This window comes from Crinia signifera, chromosome 2 (genome assembly GCF_055691185.1).
Source record: "Crinia signifera chromosome 2, ASM5569118v1, whole genome shotgun sequence".
Lineage (NCBI taxonomy): Eukaryota > Metazoa > Chordata > Amphibia > Anura > Myobatrachidae > Crinia > Crinia signifera.
In genome coordinates this window covers 72,851,932-72,874,280 of record NC_139218.1, presented here as the reverse complement: position 1 = coordinate 72,874,280, position 22,349 = coordinate 72,851,932, and the positions used below count along the sequence as shown (strand labels likewise).

The 22,349-nt window shown below is 42.4% G+C and overlaps 1 protein-coding gene across 4 annotated transcripts in view; it reads right to left on the bottom strand.

The window, feature by feature from the left end:
• Positions 1-22,349, bottom strand: part of SPECC1 (sperm antigen with calponin homology and coiled-coil domains 1) — a 424,705-nt gene that overhangs the window by 17,271 nt on the left and 385,085 nt on the right. For all 4 annotated transcript variants that reach the window (XM_083172375.1, XM_083172376.1, XM_083172377.1 and 1 more), the window contains one exon: positions 14,770-14,886. In XM_083172375.1, coding sequence (XP_083028501.1) covers positions 14,770-14,886 — 117 coding nt within the window. The remainder of the gene's footprint in view (positions 1-14,769; positions 14,887-22,349) is intronic.

The window sequence follows — 22,349 nt, the reverse complement described above, 5'->3', positions numbered from 1 at the left end:
ATGGTATGGCGTACCTGCAACATATTTCTTACAGGTACGCCGTACCCCCATACTTGCAGCACTGGCATTGAGGTACATTTTTTGCCCAACGTGTATGGACAATGTTCATGCAGTAAATCACTGGGCTGAAAATACACAGCGAGCTATTTTCGCCTGTTTTAGTGATTTTCCTGGGGTTAGATGACTTTACATAGCAGGTGCTATGGAAAGCCATCCACCCCATCGTTCATCTGCTGATAATACCAGCAGATGATGCGGGAGCACGTATCACATTCACTGCTCATCACTGCTCCATACACACTGGGCAACTTTTGAGCTGAAAGCACAAACGACCAAACTGAGCTCAAAATCGCCTACAGTATGCACAGCATCAGCCATGTTCAATAAGTGCCCACAACTGAGAAAAACAGTGTTGGATTCAGGGGCGCAGCGAGGGTGGAGCACGAACTCCGGAAGATCACAGGGCGCCGGAGCCGTGCCTGCACCCCTGCCCACTCCTGGCTCCCTGCTCCCCGCTGTGTCCGGGTGACATGTTGTCCGCTGCTATTTTTAATTCCCGTGTCCCTCTGGACCGCTAGCCAATAGGCGCTTGCGGTCCAGCAGCCAATCAGAAGCAGCATTGGTGGCTGCTGGACTGCGTCAAAGGGGTGAGGCTAAAAAAGACGCGATTTGCGTAATTTTGGGTCATTTTAGCCCCTCCCCCAATCCGCGGACCCACGAATTGCTGCGTTTGAGTGTCATGGGGGCGGGTTTACTGACATCAGCCTAGTCCCGCCCCTCCTGGCAGCAGTATGTGGTCTTCTCTCCGGGCTTCTCCTGGAGAGGAGAGAAAAAGGTCAGTAAGTATGTGGAGGGAGAAGCTATAAAGTATCATGCGCATGGAGGGAGCAGCTACAGTATAAACTAGGTATGACTTACTACTCTGACTCAGTAACTTTATATTTTGATTTTTTTTATTACACGATAATTTCGGTACTTGTTTCCTAGCACGGCGCACAGGATTTTAATCTTATTACATCGTTGTGATCGCATCGATCGCATCGCATGCGACCAGATCGCATGCGGTGCGATCAAAAACGATGATTTAATTGTACATGCACCCTTATGGGTGATTAGTATGTTATATGCACCCCCATTGTTAATGCCACCGCAACTATTAACGCCAACCCGAAGCTTGGCGAGCGCAGCGAGCCCGCTGTAAGCATCCTCCAACCTTTTCATACCCCCACTATCCATGTCGGCGTGGAGTTGATTTTATATAGTGTGGCGAGCACAGCGAGCCACCGATCCCGAAGCGTGGCGAGCCCCGTTAACCATGGGGGTGCATATAACATACTAATCACCCATCAGGGTGCATGTACAATTAAATCATCATTTTGATCGCATCGCATGCCATTTTAATGGCATGCAATGCGATTTTAAAATTGTACAGTGCGGCTCTTAGGACCCGAAAATCGGGTCTCATCGCATACCACTAATTAAGGCATGCGATGGGCGCCTTGCTAGGAAACAAGTACCATAATTTCTTCAAAGTTAGTTCAATGCTACTTAAATTGTCCAGCAAAGACAAGCATGTGGGTTGTGATGGGGGGCAGGGGCGGAGCATTTGTTTAATTTGGCCCCACCCACTCACAGCAATGTGCATCAAATTGCACATGCATGAATAGAGGGACTGGCCTAAATGACAAAATTAACATAGAATTGGTTCACAGAGTTCTGCCCCATCTGCACGGAACATGGACTCCAGTTACTGTTCTACCCATTCTGCCAACTTTGCTAGGAAGTGAGCGGAATAAGGGAGGGGTGACCCACTTTTTGCACAGGTGCAGCGGGCTACCCAAAAAATCATGAGTCCCTTGCATAATCCGAGGGAGTAGGAAAGTATGAAATATACGCACAAATCAAAGTCTGCAATCATAATTCCAAATACCTTTAAAACGGATGTATTAGAGAACGCTAAGTAAACAAGAAGAGACAAGCTGGTCTATGATGGTGTTTAAAAAGAACTATAGGTACTGTCATAATAAATCTGTATATGGCAATATATATATATATAACAAAACCTAGCTAATAGTACACTTGGACAGATTTAGCATATTTACAAACTACTTTAAAATCCTGCATTCGATGATATAAGTCATATCACGGAAGTCCTGTGCAGGATGCAGGACAGATAGGAGACAAAGCTTACCAATAATAGCAGCACTATGAATGTAGCAGATGTGAGAACACAATATGGTAGATTTTACTTGGGGTTATGCTGCTGTCAGATAATTCCAATCATGGAGATATACTGCCTTCAGATAATACCCTATGGAGGATTACGTGTGCGCCATAAACAATACAGAAGCCCAACAAGAAAAATAAGCAGGCCAGGTTAAACCTGCAATAACGAGTAAGAGCGGAGACTCCGGAATTCTCTCCATTGCACACTGGTCACATCTGTCGTGTCAGTGAGGTTATCAACATGATGAAGACAGGGTGAAGTAATGTTGTGAACCTCCTGAGTTATTAACAGAACAATGTTCCCTGAAAACTTGCTTCAAACAAAACATCCAGCAAGATAAACAAATGGGGAGAACACAATGCTCCCACAGTGTCATACTCACAATGAAGGCAATTATTTTTGTTTTGTTATAGTTACTTTTATTATTTGTGTCATTTAATTGCAGTAGCACATACATGAGGAGACAAGTACTGTAGGTTTATAGATCTAAAAAATTGTATAACCATCTCCAGGTATACAGATGTGACTCTCTCCCCCCCCCCCCCCATCATATGCAATCCATTTGCATCCCTATGGAATCGTGTGTGTACACGTGTGCGCGCACAACTGCGGGCACTATATTTACAGGAAATCGTGTTTTCCTGAATAGCCGCACAAATGAGCCAGGACTAATTTGTTCAGAAGGTATGTTAGGAGATAATCTCCAAATACTACTTATACCCCATTCACACCAGAAATGCAGGGACAAACCCGGGAATTCAGTTCCCGGGACAAGCAGGGACATTCCCGGGTTTGGACCCATTCACACCAGAAATGTCCCTGCATTTTCTGGTGATAAGGGGGCGGGAAGGAGGCTGGCAGGAGGTGGGGAGGAGGCGGGCAGTCGGCGGCAGTGGGGAGAATACTCACCCCGGTTGCTGGTCCTCCGTGCAGGCCAGGGATCCACACAGGCGGCGGCGCAAATGATGGGACAGGCTGCGGATGAAGATGACGCAGCTCTCCGGCGTCCTCACTGCCACCGGAGAGCTGCGTCATCATCATCCACCGGCTGTCCCGTCATTTGCGCCCGCCGCCTGCATTAATTCCTGTCGGACAGGACACGGAGGACACGGCAACCCGGGTAAGTATACCTTGTACCTTTCACACCAGCCAGGTCCCCGGGTTAAACCCGGGAACAACCCTGTTACCTAGCCAGGTTGAAATTTGCCCGGGATTTTGTCTTGGGAACCTTTCACACCAGCGCTAGTACCGGGTTGTTCCCGGACTCAACCCGGGAATTTAGGCTGGTGTGAATGGGGTATTAGATAATACCGGGGATATTCAATGCTGGCCAAAATTTTCAAAACTCAGAAATAACAGCCAGGACCTATTCAAATCGGCCGGGCCTCGCTGCACCATATTCAGCTCTTTGAAAAGCCGAATCTGCATTTGTGGAGATGGCAGCTAAAATTGTAAATCAGCTTCCATTTCCACAGGAAAAAAAAATAAAAAAAATTCTGTGAAGGGGCATGCTATTTTCTGAATATATATTTCATAAAAAAAAAAAAATTTTTACATGTTTTTTTTTTTTTGGGGTGGGGGCAGCTTCTGCTGCCTGTGTGCCGGGGGCCCTCCTTCTCCCCCACAAATTCTGAGGCAGGCAGGGAGGCTTACATCTCCCTGCCTGCCGCTTTCCCCCAGCTCCAAAATTCGCTGTCAGGGGCATCGAGCCCCTGCGGCGTTGAATAGGGTGACAGGGAGGGCTGGCAGCGAATGCTGCGGCCCTCTGGAACCCTGCAAATGTGCGAATCCTAAACAGGATTCGCTGCACATAGCGTAATTTGTCATTGAATACTGCCCTAGGAATTAGATTTGGATTGCTGTCCAACAGCCAGGGTGGGAACAAGTAAACAGTGACAGTACAGATATATATATCACACAGACACATATGCACTAGGCGTATCCTGATGAAGGACACGGACATGGGGAACATATATTTACTGAGCAGTACAGCACCCAGGCAGCCATTCAGCGGCGCCACATATTGATCACATTTAAAAAAAAAAAAACATTCTTTAGTGAGCTCACAGAAATTGACAATTATAAAAATTACTAGTACAATATGCAGTGTGGGTGAGCCATTATACACAGGTAAAACTGATACAGCAATAAACACTATACATAAATCAACACTATACATAAATCAAAAGAGGCAGTGAAAATAGTCAAAAGGGGTGAGGGAGGGCATAGGGAATCAAAGTTACCATGACTACAGAGAAAGAAGAAATACCATAAAAAATATTAAGTGTTGGGAGAAGATGTCAAAGAATGGGAGTGCCATGCGTAATAGAGGGACAAGAGTGGTAAAAAAAACAATTAAGCAAGAGAAGTGCAAAATTGTATGCAGGTGGAAAATCACAAATTGAGTGCATTTCAACTCTTGGGGCGAGATGTACTAAGCCTTGAAAAGTGATAAAATGTAGAGTGCTAAACCACCAACCAATCAGCTCTTATCAGTAATTTTTCAAACACAGCCTGTGATATGGCAGTTACAAGTTGATTGGCTGTTTTTTTTTTTATCACTCTCCATTTTATCACTTTTCAAGCTTAGTACATCTGCCCATGTGTAGCTGCCAAATCCACAGACTATTTAAAAAAAAAAAAAAACATATAAAGATTACACAGTATGGAAATCTTGCAGCGCTGGATTATGTTTCGGCTATCCATTGGGAAGGAAAAGAATGATAATCTAGTACTGAAGTGTCCAAAGTAAACCTTGCGGGAAATCAGGGCGAGTCCAGTGTGAGGGAGGAAAAAGGACAGCAAACAGAATATTGAGCCATGTTTGACACCCCTGACTCTAATGTGAATAATATATTTGCATATTTACTCCATCCAATCTGTTGTCTAAAGAAGGGTGTTTGAGGTCTTAAACAAGGTCAAGGATGATGAAAGCTATTCAATATCGCTAATTTAATAAAAACACAATGAATCGAGACTGCAGTTTGGTTTTGCATTGCAATATGTTTTCTATTCTATTTTCCAAAACGTCTATATTAGAACACATGAGTGTAAGGCTTGCTGTGTGTATCCAGTATTAACACGTGTTGATTAGTTTGTATTCTAGGCATGAGGTGTTTGTCCAATTAAGCTGCCACAGAGTGAATGACTGCTTGGCTCTCTTGCTTGTGGAAGTGTGTTTTATGGATTCAGGGCCTTATTCTAGTTCACTCTTTCTGACAAAATCCTTCTTAGATGGACAAAACCATGTGCACTGCAGGTGGGGCAGATGTTACTTGTGAAGAGAGATTTAGAATTTGGGTGGGGTTATACTTCAAAGTGAGATCTATATTGCAGTGTAAAAATAAAGCAGCCTGCACAGAAACAAAATAATTCACCCAAATCTTATTCTCTCTGCCCCCTGCAGTGCACATGGTTTTGTCCATCTAAGAAGGTATTTGTCAGAAAGAGTGAAGGCCCTCAGTCACAGGGGCAGGACTGGTGCTGTCACAGAAACTCACTTACCTGTTTCAGATCCCCAAAGTCTCTGTCCTAATGTATAGTTATGGGAGGAGTTAAAGCAGTCAGTAATGGTCTGGAGCTGGGAGGAAATTATTTTTAACAGAGCTTCAGTGGAATGTCAGAATAACTTGTAAGCATTTTATATTCACAGAAAATGTCAGATTTGTGATTTGGTGCTTTAAGTACCCAACATTTCATATTTATAATGTGACTTATCCCAAGTTGCACCAATTTTTCCAGAGTCATATTTTGAATGTGAATTAACATAACCTGAATACTGAGGTTTTGAATTTTATTATGAAAGCACTGTACAGCTTTTGTATTATTTATTGTGAATTAAATATTTAACCTTAAAGCACTTCAGTGACAGGTTAGATGTTTGTGTTCACCTAGTCATCACTTTTTAAAAATGAAAATGTACTTCCAATTTGCAAATGTCCTTAGTCAGCATTATATATTCAATTGTAAAAAAGAGGGTGTTTAACGCTAAACTCGTACAATGTAATAGAGTAAGAGAACGTACACTCGCATGCTTCTCCCTCTGCTGCAACTCGCAATGGCCAAACTTTCATCCAAATGTTTTCCTATGGGGACGCCCATAAAACTCCCCAAATGTCCGCCCCTTCTGGAGCAAATGGCTCGGCTACTGTGGGTATGAGCATGTGCAAATACACGCGTTCGTATTCAGACCCCCACCGAACGGGAATGAATTCACGCCATTCCGAATGGAATTGAATCAGGCCCTCTGTTCTCTGCCATGCAGCCAGTTTTTAACCAATGTGCAACTACTTTCCCCTATTCTCAATACCTCCATTCTGTGGACCAGGTATACCATACTGACCGCAACCAGGTATACCATACTGACCGCATTGCCTTTGTCTGGGTTCATACTAACTTCCTCATAGAAGCTAATCAGTCGAGTTTGGCACAATATTATTTTGCACTACATATTCCTGCATACCATCTCTTAATATTAATATTTTTCCTACTACCGATGTTTGTGGCTCAGTCTATAATTTGCCAGGTCTTCCCTTTTACCTTTTTTGAATATCGGTACCACTTCTGCTAATCTCCGGTCCCTAGGTACCAATCCTGTTGAGAATGATTTATCGAATACAGAGTGCAAGGGGTTTACCAACTCCTCCCCTAGTTCCATCAGAACTCTCAGGTGAATTCCATCTGGTCCTGGTGATCTATTCGTCGCTTAAAGACCTCTTCAGCAGAAAATTCTATATTTAATACTCCCTTGCCCGCTCCCCCATTTATGGTGCCTGTGGTTTCCCATGTTTGGTTCTCTCTAGTAAAAACTGAGAAAAAAAAAGTATTTAATACCTCAGCCTTATCTATGCCTCAGTAACGCTTTTACCATCCAGACGACTTAAGCACCAAAGGGAGGAGCCCCATGCTGAGCGACGAGCTTAAGCAAAGATTGCTCAGCACACATCACTGACACACATGCAATGCACCAGTAATGCGTGCTGAGCGCTCTGTGATAAGCGGTATTCTCTGGTGAGAACACTAGCGATCTGACTAGATTTTGACTGCACACTACCATCCCTATAGGGTGTACGCACAGAGCGATCTGTGCTTACTTTCTAAGCAATCTAGACATATCGCATAGAGTACAAAATCACTACATGTGTATGCACAGTACCTTAACTTCTTTATGTATGTGATCTTCAATTGTATCTTATTTTTTCTTTAGATGAGTTCTTTAGATTCTTTAGCAAACACCCCAAAAAAACTGGAGTGAAAGGAAACTTGCTATCCATCTTTTACAGAGTAGTCTCACTGACGCACAGTTATTATAGACTTCTAACCCCATAACTATTTTTCGTCTTTCTAATTGTCAAACAATGTGCTCCATGGTAAACTTAAAAAACATGAAATGAATTTTTTTCTTAGTACTGTAGATCCCTTTTGAAGTTCCTCAAACTCTACCAAGCCGCTATGTCACTGGATTGTATAATAGACAGAAATCGATGATAATCTTTACAGTGCTGACATGTATGAAGTAAAAAGCAAGCCAAAAGTGATTAAAAACATAGAACAAGCCATATAATGTTGGTAGAATAATAAACAAATCACAACTGTACACTAAGAAGAAGCTTGGCACTCGCTGCTGAAGTAATAAAACCTCTGCTTTTGTCTGATGTTGCAAATCTGCAGTGGAAATGGGATTGTTTGTCACTTCAGCATATAAAAATTATATGTATGATACACACACAGACACACACATTCCTCCAGCTAACAGGTTTGTCTGAATGTTTTATTTAGCTACTTTTCAACATGAAAAGGACACTATAAATAATTTTAAAAAACAGGTCTGCAACGTGCACAGTGCACAGCCAGATAATGGAAAATATTACATCTAAAGCACATATCCTCTAGGGCAAATATTGTGTTTCATTTCTATTAAGCATTTAATCACGCCGGTACTAGCCTGTGGGCACAATTTTATTAAAAAATAAAAAGGTGTCTCGCCATTTGGGCAGGGATAATATGAAAAAAAAAAACCCTCCTCAGTTTATTATTAAATAGAAGATCTGTTTCTTTACATTTTAAACATTTTTCCCCCTAAACCTTCAACTTTGTTTCTTTTATGTGAAACAAAAGCGGAATTACATAAGCAAATCCCATCTCACTGAGATATTTTACCTGGAGTACATTTCCTCACCATAGAAAATTAAATCTCCTGAGTTGGAGTGTGTATATACAGTAAAATATTTCTATACACATTTTTTGTAGTGTGCTTGTGTGTGTGTATATATATATATATATATATATATATATATATATATATATATATATACTTGTAATGAAGGAAGCGTCACTCCAGGACTTCATGCAATATTTAGAAATTTATTTCGTCAACGGCGTTTCGGGCCTCTGCCCGTCATCAGTACGTCCTGATGACGGGCAGAGGCCCGAAACGCCGTTGACGAAATAAATTTCTAAATATTGCATGAAGTCCTGGAGTGACGCTTCCTTCATTACAAGTTTGCATACAGGGTAACTCACACCCAGGAGCTGGCACCCAGGCGAGTACCGGACCCGATAAGTCGGCGAGTGACGGCCTAAACACACAAGTATATATATATATATATATATATATAACCGCATCTCCTGCCACCGCTTCAGAGCATTGCTGTGGCCATCGCTGCATCTCAAACCACCGCCATGTGGAGCATCGCTACGTCCATCGCCGCATCTCCGGCCGCCCACCCCCGTAGTAGCATCAGTATATTTTACGGACTGGTTAAAAAGGACCTCTGTGACACAAATATGAAACACCAATGAAAAGAATATTACCAAAAAAGAAGAACAAGCCCTTCAGAGTTTACAAAAAAAAAAAATGGAACTATCGTTCTAAAACAAGCTGATAACTTAGTGAAGCACTGAGACTCCTAGGAGACAACAATTCCTATGATAAATTAAGTTCTGACCCTAAAGAAAAATTTATAGAACTACGAATATTGCTCCTACAGACCTACGCAACAATTCTATAAATAAAGAAGTGTTTCAATTTTTAATGAAATCCAACCCCACTACCCCATATTTGACTTTTTACCTAAGATACATAAGTCTCTCTCTAATCCACCCGGAAAACCCATAGTAGCAGGGATTGATTCTCTCACATCCAACCTGTCTGAATATGCTAATATTTTGATTAAACCCATATGTTAAGGTTTTACCATCATATTTGAAAAATACTACCTCAGTACTAAACCCGATGAGAGATCAAGCTTGGAAAGAAAGTTATTAATGGGTGACTACGTACAGTCAATGTACACCAGCACTGAACATTAAAAGGGCAAAACAGCATGTAGAGAATACTTAGAGATCCATAATTTACTGCCAACCACAAGGATTGTATTTGTGATATTATGCACTTTATTTGAAGTCCCAATTATTTAAAATGTCTTTACAATTTATAATTACAACGCTGTGGCACAGCAATGGGGACTATCTTTGCCCCAAGTTTTGCAATTCTTTTTATGGGTCAGTGGGAGGAAACTTTTATTTATAACTCAGATAAGTATAAAGAGCACATTGTCTTTGATAAACAATATATTGACAACATTTTAATTATCTGGGATGGTATTAAGAAACTGTTTAATCATTTTTTACATATCTAGCTGATGACATGAATCAGGCTTTTACATCAAACATAATTGACCAGTCTATTTTATACTTTTAGATCTGATTCTATTGGAGGAGAATGGACACAAACAGCTATCTCCTTAAAAAAACGGAAAAACAGCATTCCATGCTCCCAATTTCACTGAATTAAAAGAAACTGTAGGAGGATGGAAGAGTGTAAAATAAAACTGGAACTATAAAGAAACACAAAGGTGCCATAAGGAACTCACTCAGGGACCACTTGGGAATTCTTCTTATGGAGCCCATCCTTAAGGACATTCTCCCTCCCAAAACGGATTGTTTCTAAAAACCTAACAATCAAAAGGACACACTGGCGCCCAGTATTTTTCCAAAAAACAATACTTAAAACTGCTTGTTGTTAAACTGTACAGGGTCTTACAAATGAGGAAGAAGTAACATTTGCAAATATCCTTCAGCAACATGGAAATGGAAAGGGCTACAATATAAAAAATTGAATTGCAACACAACATTGGTTATCCTTTTTACTTGAATGCAGCTGCAGGAAGAAATATATTGAGAAAAGTAAAAGACCTTTAAAATTGAAGATTCAAGGGCATGTGTGCAACATTAAAAACAAGTTTGAAAAACACACAGTATCCAGACTGTTCGCTGCCATGCATGACTCTAACCTCAAGGAACTAAGTATCACATCCACTGAAATGGTAAAAACTAGGCAGAAAATTTAGCGAATAAATTATCAAGATTTGAGATGTTCTGGGTCTTCAAGCTACCCCTTCGCTGGTAATCCAGAGAATTTTACGGGCTATGCCTTACTGCCCAGACTGGTAAGCCCAGAAAATTCTCTGTATTACCGCTGGTTAAAGCCAGGCAGCACCACTGAGCTGATTGCTAAAATCAGCTTTAGCGCAGCCCGACTCCTGTCTCCCTCTCCCTCCCCCGGCTATGTGACAGTCTATAACTGTGCGGCGACGTCATGCCGGTTGCCAGGGGTAGGGCCGGGCAGCAGCTGATACACAGTTCAGCTGTGCTGCCCAGACCTGGGGACACAGTGGTGCTTTTTTTTTGAGGGAGCGCTTCCCAGAAAAAACTCAGCCAGTGGGGAGCGCTCCCTAAATAAAAAACCCACTACTGAAGGGGTTAATGACAAGTATGAAATTGCCCCCTTTTTGGGAGATTTGTCATCTATTATTCATTTGCACTTTAATAATAGGTTGTTTTTTTCACATCATCATTTTGTCTTTTATTAGTTTATACAGTCAAACCACACTGGGAATGCCCAACTCTATCTGAATTTGGAAGCCAAGCAGTATTGGGCCTTGCCAGTACCAGTGTGGGTAACCACAGGTACTGCAACAACATTCATCAATGACATAATGACCATCTTGAATATATAATATAGCACATCATTTACTCATTGCACCGTATAAATGTATAAATATATATGGTATATAATATAGTACATGATACACCTTTTAAATATATTTGGTCAATTATATAAATGCACAATAGGCACTTTGTTTATTGATTATATGCACTACTATTATAAATAATTACACAAAAGGCACCTAAAAAAGTGCAGTAGGCACTGTATAATATTAATCCTGTTTTTAAAATTAATTATTTATGCAATATAATTATATAATATCCGCATCCACTGTGATGTAATTCAAATAGTGTTTCCAGTATTCTATTTATCTTCTTCTTGTTGTTTCTATGTATGTAAATTTCCATAAGGGAGGATAACCGAGCTCCCGTATACAGTCCACAAGATATCGACCTGAAATGGCCCCCACTTCAGTGACAGTGCACCACATAACACATAATGTGCTCCGTCGGTGAACTGAATTCCGGGTATCCATGGAGATGTAATACGAAAACGGGACAAGTCGGCCACCCATGTGCATTATTACAGCACTGTCGCCAGAAGTTGTTAAAGCAGATTGGGTGTTAGCAGGACTGGATTATGCCCTCAGGGGTCCCAGGGCTTCCAAAAGAGGGGGGCCCTCCCTCTCCCACCAGCAACTACCCCCAGCTTTCCCTTTATTGCTATATCCCCTACACAGAGAGCGATGTAGAGGCATTTTTAAGCGATCTAGTCAAATTAAATCAGATCTCTTAGAGGCATTTTAGTGGATATTTGGAACATGTCAAAGTTGGCATTGAAAGGGTTAAGTACAACTGGAGTTCACCTGTACGGGGCTGACATGCTATGTGTGTGGTTCATATGTCACATGTAGAAAAGCACTTGAATAACAAGTTAAGCATTATGTCTACATAATTGTGCAATGTTACATATTTGGCATGCATGATCTCTATTTAGTACAGTGTGCATTAGATGTATCTTTTATATAGAATCATCTAGCAATATATATATATATATATATATATATATATATATATATATATATATCAGTAAAGATGATCAGGCACTCCAATCAAAGATAGTAGGTGCCCCGGTGCCACCTCCACGAGGCCAGGAAGCCACAATATACTCAAAGCTCCGACTAGCGGGGGGGGGGGGAGCGGCACTCGGCGGTCTCCAGCGTTGGAATGAACGGCAAACAGATGAATGATCAACGTTTCGGTTTAATGAAACCTTTGTCAAGATCAACATGCTATACATTAAACATACCTTATATCCCTCTCCCCGTGTCAGCTGCCCGCCTCCGTCTTCCGGAAACATCAGCGTCACCAGCCGGCGACGTGCGTTTCCCTGCGCAGTTAGATGACTCATTCAGCGTGGTGTGCTGCTGAATGAGGGACTTCCGGCCTCAGGAGACGGGTTGCTGGGCAACCAATTCTGCAAAAGACAGCAGAATGTAAACAAGTGAACATACAAGTATAAAAACACAATGCAGGACATGAAAAATGTGGACAATCCTCACTATACCATAATGAGGGGCCAAGGAGTATAGTCCCAGGTAGTGAGATCTGCAACTCCAGCGAAAAGAAATGCTGAAATAACTGGATAGATATAATAACGCTAGGATGACACTCTGTAAAACTTTACTAAGTGTCCATATGAAAAATGGCTAGCGAGTATGCAGAACTGACGACTGGGTAATGTTACTCATACACAAAAGGGGAAAACAAATGTATATATGGACAAGTAAGGAAGAAAATATATGACAATAGAGTAATAGCTTAGAAAAGAAAACGCATATAATACAATGCTGATGCCCTAAACTGGAAAAGGATCTCAGTATATGTCAAAACCTACTAACAAATAACAAAATATACATAAAAATATATAAAAATATCATGTTGTGATATATTTTTATGTATATTTTGTTATTTGTTAGTAGGTTTTGACATATACTGAGATCCTTTTCCTGTTTAGGGCATCAGCATTGTATTATATGCGTTTTCTTTTCTAAGCTATTACTCTATTGTCATATATTTTCTTCCTTACTTGTCCATATATACATTTGTTTTCCCCTTTTGTGCATGAGTAACATTACCCAGTCGTCAGTTCTGCATACTCGCTAGCCATTTTTCATATGGACACTTAGTAAAGTTTTACAGAGTGTCATCCTAGCGTTATTATATCTATCCAGTTATTTCAGCATTTCTTTTCGCTGGAGTTGCAGATCTCACTACCTGGGACTATACTCCTTGGCCCCTCATTATGGTATAGTGAGGATTGTCCACATTTTTCATGTCCTGCATTGTGTTTTTATACTTGTATGTTCACTTGTTTACATTCTGCTGTCTTTTGCAGAATTGGTTGCCCAGCAACCCGTCTCCTGAGGCCGGAAGTCCCTCATTCAGCAGCACACCACGCTGAATGAGTCATCTAACTGCGCAGGGAAACGCACGTCGCCGGCTGGTGACGCTGATGTTTCCGGAAGACGGAGGCGGGCAGCTGACACGGGGAGAGGGATATAAGGTATGTTTAATGGGTACTTATGTATTATCTGGGCTCCCATGTTAAATACACCCCATTTTTTCATACCCCTACTATCCAAATACGCATGGAGTTGATTTTATATAGTGTGGCGAGCGCAGCGAGCCACCGTGCCCGAAGCGTGGTGAGCGCAGCGAGCCCCGCGAGGGGACGCGGTCTCATAAGAAAAACGGGAGCCCAGATATTACATAAGTACCTTTTAATGTATAGCATGTTGATCTTGACAAAGGTTTCATTAAACCGAAACGTTGATCATTCATCTGTTTGCCGTTCATTCCAACGCTGGAGACCGCCGAGTGCCGCTCCCCCCCCCCCCCGCTAGTCGGAGCTTTGAGTATATATATATATATATATATATATATATATATATATATATATATAGATAGATAGATAGAGACTGATTTGTCAATGCACTCAGAGTTAATTTCCGACACTGGGGTGCTGCTGTAGTAGTCCTTTTAGAGACGTGTACAAATCCAGAGGCAGGGCACTCACCAATTATTTGCAATAAAAAGTGCTTTTATTCCTCACAAATGCTGCATGTTCCCAACGTTTCGGTCCTAAACTTGGACCTTAGTGATGGTGCAGTCCATGACAAAAATATCACTACTTCTTGTGATGGACTGCACCATGACTAAGGTCCAAGTTTAGGACCGAAACGTTGGGAATATGCAGCATTTGTGAGGAATAAAAGCACTTTTTATTGCAAATAATTGGTGAGTGCCCTGCCTCTGGATATATATATATATATATATATATATATGTAAATAGATGAAGCGAAACTCAAGGACATAGTGAATAAAGAAGAAGGTTGTTTATTTGCATAGTATTCAACGTTTCGGTTGCTCCCAAACCGTAATCAGGAATTTGCAAAAGAAGCACCGGGCAAAAAGACTTTGAGAAGTAAGAGTGCCGGATATACAATACACTTTATATATAATTACATACATACATACACACACACACATCCACATGAGAATAGCATGATGCTGGTTCAGAGGAGCAATACCTTGTCTTGGCTGTTGAGCTCATGGTATGGTATATGAGCTGGCAGATACGTGTGTAGTATAGCACAGAAAGCCAGGCCGTCACTCCAACTGCTGCTGAAATTAGTTATATCGATATTCTGTAAAAACACAAAGACCACAAGATGTTTTACACGGTGTCCACAATACACAAAAATGCTACAACAACCATTATCCCTGGGTAGTTTTAATAACTCTATTGTTGCTATGTCAAAGCTCCGCTTTAATGAACAATGAATTGCTCAAGTCGGCTAAGCCAAATCTTTCCCTGCTTCCTGCAATACAGTTACAGTATTGTGTTTTTTTTTAACACATTATGAGCTACTGCCAACACACAGTATATCTCCACTGCTGACATCCTCTCAGAGGGTTTGAATCAAAATGTTGAGCCAATAAACCTTTCATTATTTCACATATAGCTATAAGAGTATCATGCTTAATGTCATTTATGTTCTGTTAAATACAGTACTTTATACATCTAGTGTTGGTATTGGAAGATATGTTCAGTTACCACACAACAAATATAGTTCCACGGTGATTAGTGAGGAAAAAAATCCCAGACGCTATATGGACACACAAGATTCTCTGCTTGTGTAATGAGGAACCTGCTCACAAAAAAAAAATATATATTTTTACAGCCCTGATCACAAATGAACAGATGTGTCCTCATACATTTTTGCTAAAGTCAGGCCAAACGTGAGACTCTGCCAGCGCTAGAAATTCATGGTGTATTGAGAATAGATGTTAGAGGACACATCTGTAGAAGTACTTTCTTCCTCCTTTTATAGGGGGTACTTCAATTTACCAGATGTTCATCTTCTGAACGGAGACGCCCATTTCTTTATCTGAAACTGAATGTTACTGTGACTATAGGCAAGTTATGAAGTGCACACAAAGGCAACCATCATAATTATCACCACCACTTACACTGTGCTATATTGAGGAGATGCAACAACTGAATTTGACATTCACAATGAATACACACAACTATGAGCAGAGAGTGACTGATTGAGCAGCTGCAGAGAAGTATCTGACATACACCCGGAGTAAGATTGTGCGCATATTTGCAAAGATGCATATGCAGCCTGTGACGCATGTGACTTATGCAAAAAAAAAAAAAAAGAAAAAAAAAAAAGAAATGTGGTTGCATTGGAAGTGGCGTGTAATACCCCTTTTACACCGCCGCAAAAAGCCGGGTCAGTGGCAGGTCAGCAGCGGTTTAAATGGGTCAATCCGTGTCCATTTACACGGGACTTCTACCCAGGTCCTGACCTGGGTTGAACACAGCTAGGACCTGGGTAGATGGCAGTGTAAACAGGTACGCCTGGTCATGCGACCCGGCTCCCGTTTACATCAATGTGGGAAACCCAACCTCCGGACCGCAGCATTCTGAGGCCAATATGTAGTGTGCGGCATTCATCCACCTCATGGCCGGGGGTGGGGGGGGGGGTGCACGGGGGCAGCCCAGCAGCTTACCTTAGTGCTGGGCTTACCCCTAGCATGGCGATTCTGATGGGGACGATCGGTAGGCACCGCAGTGTAAACAGTGCAAATTCCGGATCCGACCTGGCTTGGATCCGTGTTCCAAATACCGGTTGGATCTGCGATTTTTGGTGTAAAAAAGGGGTAGAACTCAGAATCAGCACCATGTCTGTCCAAATATTTACAATAGGGCTTTATGCAAACTGTTCCTTACAGCTCATCCGAGGAGCCCTGTGTAACCTGCAATGGATCAATTTCCCTTGCTGTGACCTTGTCTGGCTTCTCCATATTCTGTTCTGAAGAAACACATGTTACTGAGAAGCAGCATTCCTGAAGTGGACTACCGTTAAACAGAGAGCAATACTGTACCTTCTTTTAGTCTGCAGCTGTTTATAGATAACATTCCTGTCTACTAAAAGCACATCAGTAAAATGTAACACCCCCAGTCTGTAGTAGTAGTTGTAATAGTAATAATAATAATAATAATCTGGAAACTCACCATGGGTGAAATTTAATAGGCTGTGAATTGCATGCTATGCGAGCAATTGCGCAAATTTGACTGTATTTTTTAAAGTGGAAAACCAACCTGGTTCGGTCATGTAAATGATTGCCGCTTTAAAAATACAGTGAAACTCACCAAAAGTACTGCGCAGCCTGCATCTTGCAGCCTATGAAATCTCACCCCTATGGCGGGATGTAACAGCGTCCAAGTTTGCAGGAGGTGCAGGATGCCGAATTCAGACTTTTTTTAAAGCGGCAATCATTTACAAGGCCTGGTTTTGCCTTTAAAATGATTACATCTCACCATATCATTTTCAAAACCGTAAACACACATACTACTACTCTTTAATAGAACTAATTATTACAGAAGAGGCCATACTGTTCCCAAAATAAAAAGGCAAATGTCAATGGTACCATGTGGTACAGGAGGGAGGGAAATCAATGCTCTGACCAAAAAATAGGTCTCCTGGGGCTGCTTATCTTGGATTCTGCAGAATATAATTAGATAGCCCCTAGAGCAGTGGTTCCCAACCTTTTTTCTCTCCCGTACCCCTTGATTAGGCTTTTCATTGATGAGTACCCCCTCCTCTCAATTTAAAATATAGACAGTACTTATGAGTGGAGTGGACGTGAGCGGTATGCGTATCCTTATGCATGTCCTTATATTCAGCAGTAGCGGACAGGAATCGTGCCCTCCCGTGTCTGGCCGCTGGCTGTGTATTGTCTCCAGGGTTCCCACTTACACCTGTAGGATTAATGCCGCTGCTTCTTCCACCCGTGTCAGTGCAGGGCAGATGATCGCTGATGTCTGAGGGCAGCATGGGTAGCTCCCATTGGATTGCTGGTCAGGCAAAAGCACAATGAGACGCTGATGACGCTGAAGACAGAACCATAAGTGACACAACATGGTTCTTCTCCATAGCAATGGGTCTTCTTCTTCTGCTATCAAAAGACTTTTTTATCTTCCGCCATTACCAATATTATTTTCAAGTACCCCCAACTGGTCTGCAGAGTACCCCCAGGGGTACTAGTACCCCAGGTTGGGAACCACTGCCCTAGAGGATCCATTTGTTGCTGTAGTTTACAGCAGGTCATAGGATATGCAATGATCAATATACCTTCAGCTACAAGTTTTATGATTTATCAGGCTTACTAAAGGGGAGATTTATCAAAGCTTGGATATAGATAAAGCGGAAAGAGATATAGTACAAGCCAATCAACTTCAAACTAAAATTTTACAGGCAATGGGCTAATTTGTCTTATAGCGGGCGCTTATCGCACCACTAAAACGCTTCCTGCTTCGCCTCATTAATGAGGCGAAGCAGGAAGGGACATAGACAAGATGTATTAACATCTTGTCCGCCGAAGCAGGGCAGCGTAAACTCCCCCCTCCGGCGAGGTCCCCTGGAGCAGAGGTCCCCTGGAGCAGACAGTACATCAGCTCAGTCTCCTTACCCCCGGCCAGCTGTACTGGGCATGTGCGAGTTATCACTACTCACACGAGATCTCCTTCACTATCCGGATGCCGGCAGCAGGAACAGCGCTGTCCATGCTTTGGGAATAAAGCAGGGATGGCCAACCAATCAGATGCAAACCGCCAAAAAATATGTTCTGTTAAGACAAAGAGCAGATACCGTGCAAAAAGGGTCATGGCCTAGCTCCCAAAAAGGCCATCCCCCATTTTTAAATGGGTTGTGGCCTGCAGAGCAATAATATTAAAAAGTCTGAAGTGCCGGTGCACCATATCTTTCCATCAAAACATGATGCTGGTTAACTCCTCCGCCCAACAAAACACAAAGCGTAGAAGCATCATGAATGTGAGATGGCTTCCACTAAACCACTGTGCGGCCCAGACGCTAACCTTTTTGCCACAGCTTCTGATGTGGCAGCGCCACATCCGCTCCTTCACATTCACGCGCATTGGATGACCATTAGGACACGTCTTGGTCTCAGGGAGAAAGTGGTGAAGCTGCAAAAAACTCACCGACTTCTCCTCTGTCTGTCTCATATAATGTACTGCTGAGTGACTACAATAACGCTGACTGACTATGCTGGATCTGACAGGGACGCTTAAGCGGCCACAGCACTACTTCTGAATGACTACGCTAACTACGCTGGCCGCGGGAACACTACGCTGATTCTGACAGGGACGCTACGCTTCCGGCGTAACTGAAACTACACAAGTACCCTATCTTTTTTTTTAAATAAATAAATAAATGAATAGAAAAAATGCATTAAAAGAGCCCTACGTACCAGGGACCTGGGATGCAAGCAAGAGTATACTCAATGAGGGAGAAGTAATTCCAATGTGAGAGTAACGGGTGCAGAACAGGAAGGGGGCGGGGCTACAGTAGCTGTTGTATGGAGAGCAGGACAAACAGACATTACCCGCGGTGCGAGGCAGTGACAGATGCTGCATGCGGCTCTCTCCATGTTACTCATGCTTGCCCACTTACTACTAATCTCGCTGCCTGTCTCTGGTCCCGTGTAAGCAGCAGTGGCTCTGCAATAACGGCTGGCTGGCCTCCTAACTCCACATCCCGGTGGCGCTGCGACAAAGGCGATCACCTGAGCCTCAAATTATTAACAAAAGAGCTGCATGCGGATCGAGAGCCGTGGGCATCGCCACCCTGCAGCTGTCGAAGTCGATACAACGCTGACTGTTCATACCTTGTGTGTATGCCCTGCATTTCGGGCCTACTATCTTTTATGAACAGCGGCTCATTCTTACATGGGGGAGAAGTGATATCAGTGCATATAAAGTGCGCAGATACCCCTATTTCATACATCTGCCTGTGTTTGACAACTGACAGGTAGGAGCTGATTGGTTGATACTTTATCTATGTCCAAGCTTTGATAAATCACCTACTGAATGATGGTAGGACATTTCCAGCATGCTTGTAAACAGAAGGCAAGGACTCTACAAGTGTTAAGGAAACAAGGCAATAAAAGCTGGATTTCCAACTATGGATTTGGTCTCTTCATTTTCATCTGATCCAACTTAAATTAAATGAATTCCCTGGATGCCTGTGTGTGTGCCAGTATGCTTACTGAAATAACCCAGGTTCTGAAAACTGCATTCATAGGAATATTGAGGTCTAGGTCTTGTTGCATTCAACTACGAATATTATATCTAGCCCCACCCCATGTAGGTGCATTACAAAAGTAAATATGTATTTAACACTTACTACAGTTTTGTATGCAAGTTTATGCTCAAGTAAAGGTTTAATGATGAAATACAATTGCAAAAAGAATAACATCCGATTTTGAAATGTTGTTTTTGAAGTTACATTTGGAGATGTAATTATATTTTAATGATACTATTTGTATTATATGCATTACCCATTCCTTAAGTTATATATTGTGATATACCATATGAAGTTTTGGCTTACCCATTAAAACCTGGTGAAGTTGTGAAGGCCAGTGATACAACATCCAAACCCCATTCAAATATAACCCTTAACAAATTTTTGGATTTGACCTGGCGGGTTCTTTCAACATGAGTGTAATCCAAGCCTGGAGAACCACCACACCGTAGACCTGGGATTCCCCTGGGTTGACCCCTTTTACAAATAAGACATGCCCTAGTTAATATTATGCCACTTACTAGTGCCTTAGTTTACTTTATGAAACATTGTCATTCCCTAGAGATGTTGCCACGCTGTAGGGCTACTAGCACACATTATGCCACAAAATAATCCAAATTCACATAAGGTCAGAGTCCCCAGTTCATATTATGCCACATTACATTGCCCTCTGTTCATATTGTGCCACATTACAGTGCCCCAATTCACACTAACGTGCCTCCATTTCATATTGCGCTATGTTACCAAAAATCACAACACAATCAGACCAAGATCTAACAGACGATTTTGACAGAACCCTGCACAGACCAATGTGATCTGTGCTTGGTTCTGTCTTAAAAAATGTGTAAAAGTTAAAATTTAAAAAAAAAAAATAAATAGCATGGGGTCCCCACTTCTGAGCATAATCAGCCCCGGGCTCATTGACACAGATCTGGTTCGGGGGGACAAAAAGCGTAGGGTTCCCCTGTATTTCTGAAACCAGCCCCTGGTTCCAAAAATACGGGGGACAAAAAAACTGGAGGTCCTGCATATTTTGGAACCAGCACTTGGATCCAACAGCCCGCTGTGTCATGCCATAGCCGGGGGACACTTTTTACGTAAAGGTCTCCCAGCCGTACCATGCTCACCATGACTGGTCAGCCTTGGACGGGGTACCTGGGGGAGTGGGACCCCCCCAATAAAGGCCCCCCAGGCTTCACCTGTCCTGGGCTGAAGTCCAGGGCTGTCCCCAGCATCCATAGGTGGTGGACGCCGTGCTGATATGTGTAAAATGTCAGGGTACTGACAGGGACGCTGACTACACTGCCTACGCTGGCCGCGGGAACACTACGCTGATTCTGACAGGGATGCTACGCTAACTACGTAACTGCTGCCGTGAAACTACACAAGTACCAGAAAAAATACCATTACAGAACACAAAATAATACCTTGGGCTGCATTCAATGCAGCCGGCGAGGGGGTTAAATGGTGACGAAAACAAGTCGCCCTCGCTGTTTTTCCCCTGTGCCGGCCGCTCACCCCATTCAACGTTCCAGGGGAATCCTCGCTGTCATAGGACGGTGAGGATTCCCCCAAACAACAAGGTTCACAGCTAATGCAGGGAGCCTGCTGCATTTAGCTGCGAGCCTCGCTGTTTTGGCACTGTAAAAACCCAGTGAGGTAAAAACGGCATGTGCAGTGGGGTCAGTTGAATACTGACCCGCGAGCTGTGATGGCGAGCAATTAGCACTGCTCGCCATCACAGCTCGCAAAAGAGCATAGAATACTGCCCCTAGAGTTAATCCATGTATAGTCACATATTAGACAAACAGCATCAAAATATTCATTTTTAGTAACACACCACACAACCAATAAATAGAAGTATAAGGGTGGAGGGAACACAGAGAAGTTGTCAAAGTAGAAACTCCCAGAATGAAGCAAACATACTGTACTGCGGGGATGTTGGGGAACAGGAGCAATCAATTAACGTATTATATTCATGGGACTGTGTGAGGAAACTGGAACACATGGAAAATACATGGTGGAAACCCACTTCAGTCAAACTGGGCACAAAAGAGTTGTGCATTGCTCAGTTTAAATGATCTACCACAAACAATGATGTAGGTTGCAAATTCTGACATCTATCTGGCTGTTCACCTGAAGGCCTAGATCTGATAGTATATGGCAAACTAAAATGATTACATTAAACAAAGGTTGGGATGCCATCGACCACCGAGGATTCATAATTATCGATGCTTTTTGGTCAATGTAAGATACTTTTTGCCATTGATGGGGAGAACCAAATGGTTTCCCTCCATCAACGGCAAAGCATAACCAATACCAACCCAAAGCATAACCAACACCCATGAAGCCCCACCCCCAGGTTCAGAGTGGCACATGGGCCAGTTCACCAAAGATGATCAACCATTGCACAGTATGTTGCCATCAATGGTGACCACACAAATGGCCATTCCTAGCCAGGTTAAATAAGTTTATGAACCACAATATGCTACGGT